This window comes from Fukomys damarensis, unplaced genomic scaffold (genome assembly GCF_012274545.1).
Source record: "Fukomys damarensis isolate Sample0158 unplaced genomic scaffold, DMR_v1.0_HiC HiC_scaffold_36, whole genome shotgun sequence".
In the NCBI taxonomy this organism is placed as follows: domain Eukaryota; kingdom Metazoa; phylum Chordata; class Mammalia; order Rodentia; family Bathyergidae; genus Fukomys; species Fukomys damarensis.
The window spans coordinates 46524094-46527898 of NW_022900948.1; the positions used below are offsets into that span (position 1 = coordinate 46524094).

The 3805-nt window shown below is 45.5% G+C and overlaps 1 protein-coding gene across 8 annotated transcripts in view; it reads right to left on the reverse strand.

Annotated features, from left to right (window-relative positions):
- The window catches only part of Tsc1 (TSC complex subunit 1), a 50437-nt gene that overhangs the window by 31357 nt on the left and 15275 nt on the right, over positions 1–3805 (reverse strand). For all 8 annotated transcript variants that reach the window (XM_010627418.3, XM_010627419.3, XM_033759278.1 and 5 more), the window contains 2 exons: positions 2063–2247; positions 862–965 (listed from right to left, as the gene is read on the reverse strand). In XM_010627418.3, coding sequence (XP_010625720.1) covers positions 862–965; positions 2063–2168 — 210 coding nt within the window. In that variant the 5' untranslated portion in view covers positions 2169–2247. The remainder of the gene's footprint in view (positions 1–861; positions 966–2062; positions 2248–3805) is intronic.

Consider the following 3805-nt stretch of genomic DNA (forward strand, 5'->3'; position numbering starts at 1 on the left):
AAAAAAAAAAAAAAAAAAGCATTCTAGCAAACAAAACAGGACTGTACTAGGCCTGAGAACCACCAGCTTGCAATTCATAAAAAAGAACGCCCGCCATACAAACTGCAAGTGGAGAGTGGGGGGGCGGGGGACAAAACACCCTCACAGCCTCTCCCCACTCTTATAACCACTGACCCCAAATCTGCGGTAGGTTATCGACGTTGTGAGGGGTTCTGCTGGAAGCCACTTATTGCTACCACCTCCCAGCATGTGTGCTCTGGCCCCAAAGACAAGTCAGGCAGTAGCACAAGTTATAATTTGACCCAGAGAACAGGGGGTGGGGGGTAAAACTGTAAAAGGGGCAGAGTGGCAAGGTCTTCAAATCCTAATGAAGGGGCCTGAATATCTGCACTGACACTGGCTAGTCTGCAACGATTACAATGTACTAAGAATAAGAGGAAAACAGAGAGGAACCCTGGAAGTGCCTGGCACCAGGAAGCAAGATTCATTGGCCACATCACCTATCTGAGCACGGGGATTTTCCCACACTGCTGAAGTCTACAAAGCCTACTCAATGCGTGGGCTTTAAGACGGGCAGCTTATGGGTTAAATCGTTACCGTACAATTACAGTACTGGGATTATAAAATTTCTTTAGATGGCAAGATTCTTAAAAACCTGTGAAGTAGGCTGTACTTTGTAAGCCTTCCTGGAAATGGCCATCCCACAAATTGTTTTCCTTCGTGTTACCCGGGCGCAACGTTGCATGTAGCACACAGCAGTCCGGAGCAGCTCTGTGCCAAGCAGGCGGTGGCCTTGCCTTCGAGCCGTTACCTGACATGCGCAGGATGCATCAAACGCCCCCGCTCCCTGTCAGCAGTTACCTTATCATGTGGCTCTTGCAAGGTAGTCAGGATGTGCAATACCGGCTGAGAATTGGTTTCTAGGTAATAATCCACCAAGGTGTTTACAAGCATAGGACCACGGTCTAAACACAGAAAAGAGCAATTTATGTACTCATTCCCTTTAATATTAACACACTACACTGCCTCAAGTAGCTGCCTGTCATGACATCCAGAAAACATTTTGTTACATGCTACCCAAACGCCTTATTTCATGTAGCATCATGTTTCTGCTTACTTTAGGGTTAACAATAATTTCAGGCTTATTTGCCTAACTATCCATAACATGCTATCAGGACTTCTTAAATTATAAAAATATCACGCTATTGTTATATAGTGAAAGCATGTAAAAGTGCAAGGTCTCTGTACAAGTTGCTCCAACCCACCCTTCAGAGATGGGTGTGTCCTTCTAACACGTCCTCCTTGCACAATCGCTCCCACCTGGTCCACATCAGTGTCATTTGTTTCCTTTTCTCCACTTAACGATGGATCACATCAGCCTCCCAGGACAGCCTACGACCTCTCCGACCTTCCCACTGTCTTCCCGGTGCTCCACTGCACAGCTTCACGTAATTCACTGAACCATTCATCTACCGAGCAATACTTGGTTTGCCGATTTTTCACCATACTTATTTAATTTAAGGCTATAATGAGACTCAGATTCTGCTAAGTGGCCAGATGATATGTGCTTTTAACTCTACAACAAACACTCCGAAACAGCTGAATACCAATTCATACTCTTGCTAACAGTGCTCATTTTTCACATCAGAACCGACTTGTAAACCTGGTAAGCAAAAAAAAGGGTTCTATTCAAGTCTGTATTTCTCTAAGGAGAGGTTGCCACTTTTCATATTAAAAACCACAATATGATTTACAGACAAAATAATATGTCTGAATTTTTGCTTTCAATTCTGTGGAGTGAGGAAGGCTGAAACAAAATGGTAGAAATTCTGCACCTGGGTTTCATGGGGCTCCCTGTGGAGTGTCGCGTCCTTGCGTGTGTGCTTACTTCCATAACTGAAGGCTTAAAACACAGCACGAATCCCCCAGTGCATGCCCTCTTCTGGTGGTTTAAAAAGCTCTTCAGAAGATGACAACTACTGTTTGTCAGCTGGGTTCCAGCTGGCTTAGGTCCACCTCTTCCCGTGGTCAGACACGTAAAGAAGAACACGCCCGGGCTTACCGGAGTTGAGGTTCTCTTTAAAGACAGCCATCACATCTTCACGCACACCCAGTGTGGGGGAGTCCAGCATGGAGAGCAGCTCCCCGACGCTCCCCGGCTGGGCCATTCTCCGTGCCACTATGCTGTGCTGGCTCCAGGACTTGCATTAAAGGCTCACACAGCTCTTCATTAGGGCCACTACCCTACTACAAAAAGGAAGACGGACGGTGTAAGCAATGGCTCTGTTTCCCCCCACAGAATGGGTGTGATAGCACAGACCTGTAATCCCTGCACGCTGGGAGGCTGAGGCAGGAGCATCACAAGTCTGAGCCCAGCCGGGACCTTGCTTCAAAAGAATAAAAAGGGATGGGGATGTAGAGTTCCACCCCCAATACTGCCCCCCACAGTAAATTAAATGAATAAATCAACTTGCAAGACAAACCAGCGCATGTATTTAATACAGTGAAAATCTGGCCACAGCTCTGCTGATAAAGATAGGGCATGGGAATAACTCTGTCTTTGCTAACTTTACAAAGCAAGAGGAGCTCTAAGGGATACAACAGAAAGGAGCCTCCAACACTGATACCATTCAAAACCAGACACCACTGCAACTCAGCACTAGCTTTACTTCTACTTCTGACTCTATCTGGGGCTCCAGCTAAGACTGTTTATGATTCAAATCACTGATCCAAAAGAACTATAAGCACAATATTTTCTTTGTCCCAATCCCATCAATGTCTAAAAGTCAGAGTACCTGCGTAGGCCACAGCTTTGTTAAGGTCCGAGCCCTGGTGGGAACCAAGGATTACTTGTTCACGGCGTACACTCTTCCTCCCCAACATCTATCGTTCTCCCAAAGGCTACTGGCTACGGAAAGCAGCCACAGACGGGAACCAGTACAGCAAAGCTCCAACTTATCAGCTCCAGCTCTTCTTGGTAGTGGAGCAGTTGATTTGTCTTTATGTATAAAAGCAACCTGTTCCTCAAGCATTACTGTGCACATTTATGATTTTTCCCCTCCCCTTCAGACTGCTGTATTTTTAAGGAATAAAAGGTACCATTTATGAGACTGACGCTACAACCATCAGGGCATCTATACCTTATGTTACCTTGTGGTTTTCATTTCTGTCCACACTGTATGCAGGGACAGAAATCAAGATTAAGCCCTTTGCTCTGGGTCGCAGAGACAAAACCAGGGTGGGGGGAATGAAAAGTGAACCTCATTCTGCCAACTCTAAGCCCAAAGCCTGTGAATGTGACAGAGTGAACCTGTGACTTTGACCATTGCAGCCGACGCTAGGAGCTCAGCAGGTATCATCCTCACTTTACAAATGGGAATACAGACACCCAAAAAGGATAATTTTGCCAAGGTGAAATGGTAAAGTACAACTTGAACAACCCAATTCTCTGGCCAGTGATTATGTATGGCATTAAAGTATATTCCTATTTGCCTTTTTTATAGTTAGCCAAAGTAGTTCTTAAGTGTTCATGCACATCAAAACCACTGGGAATTCCTGTTAGAAATGCAATTTCCTTGGCCCATTCCAGAACTGAATCTTGGGCTTAGGCCTTTCCCCACCCCAAGTATTGGAGATTGAACCCAGGGCTTTACAGTGATAAACATCTGCAGTTGTTGTTTTTTTGAGGCAGGTTCCTAAATTACTAAATTGCCTAGGCTGCGCCTGAACTTGCATCCTTGAACTCAGCCTCCCAGAGTGCTGGGATTACAGGCATGTAGCATGCCTGGCTGGTATATATATATAT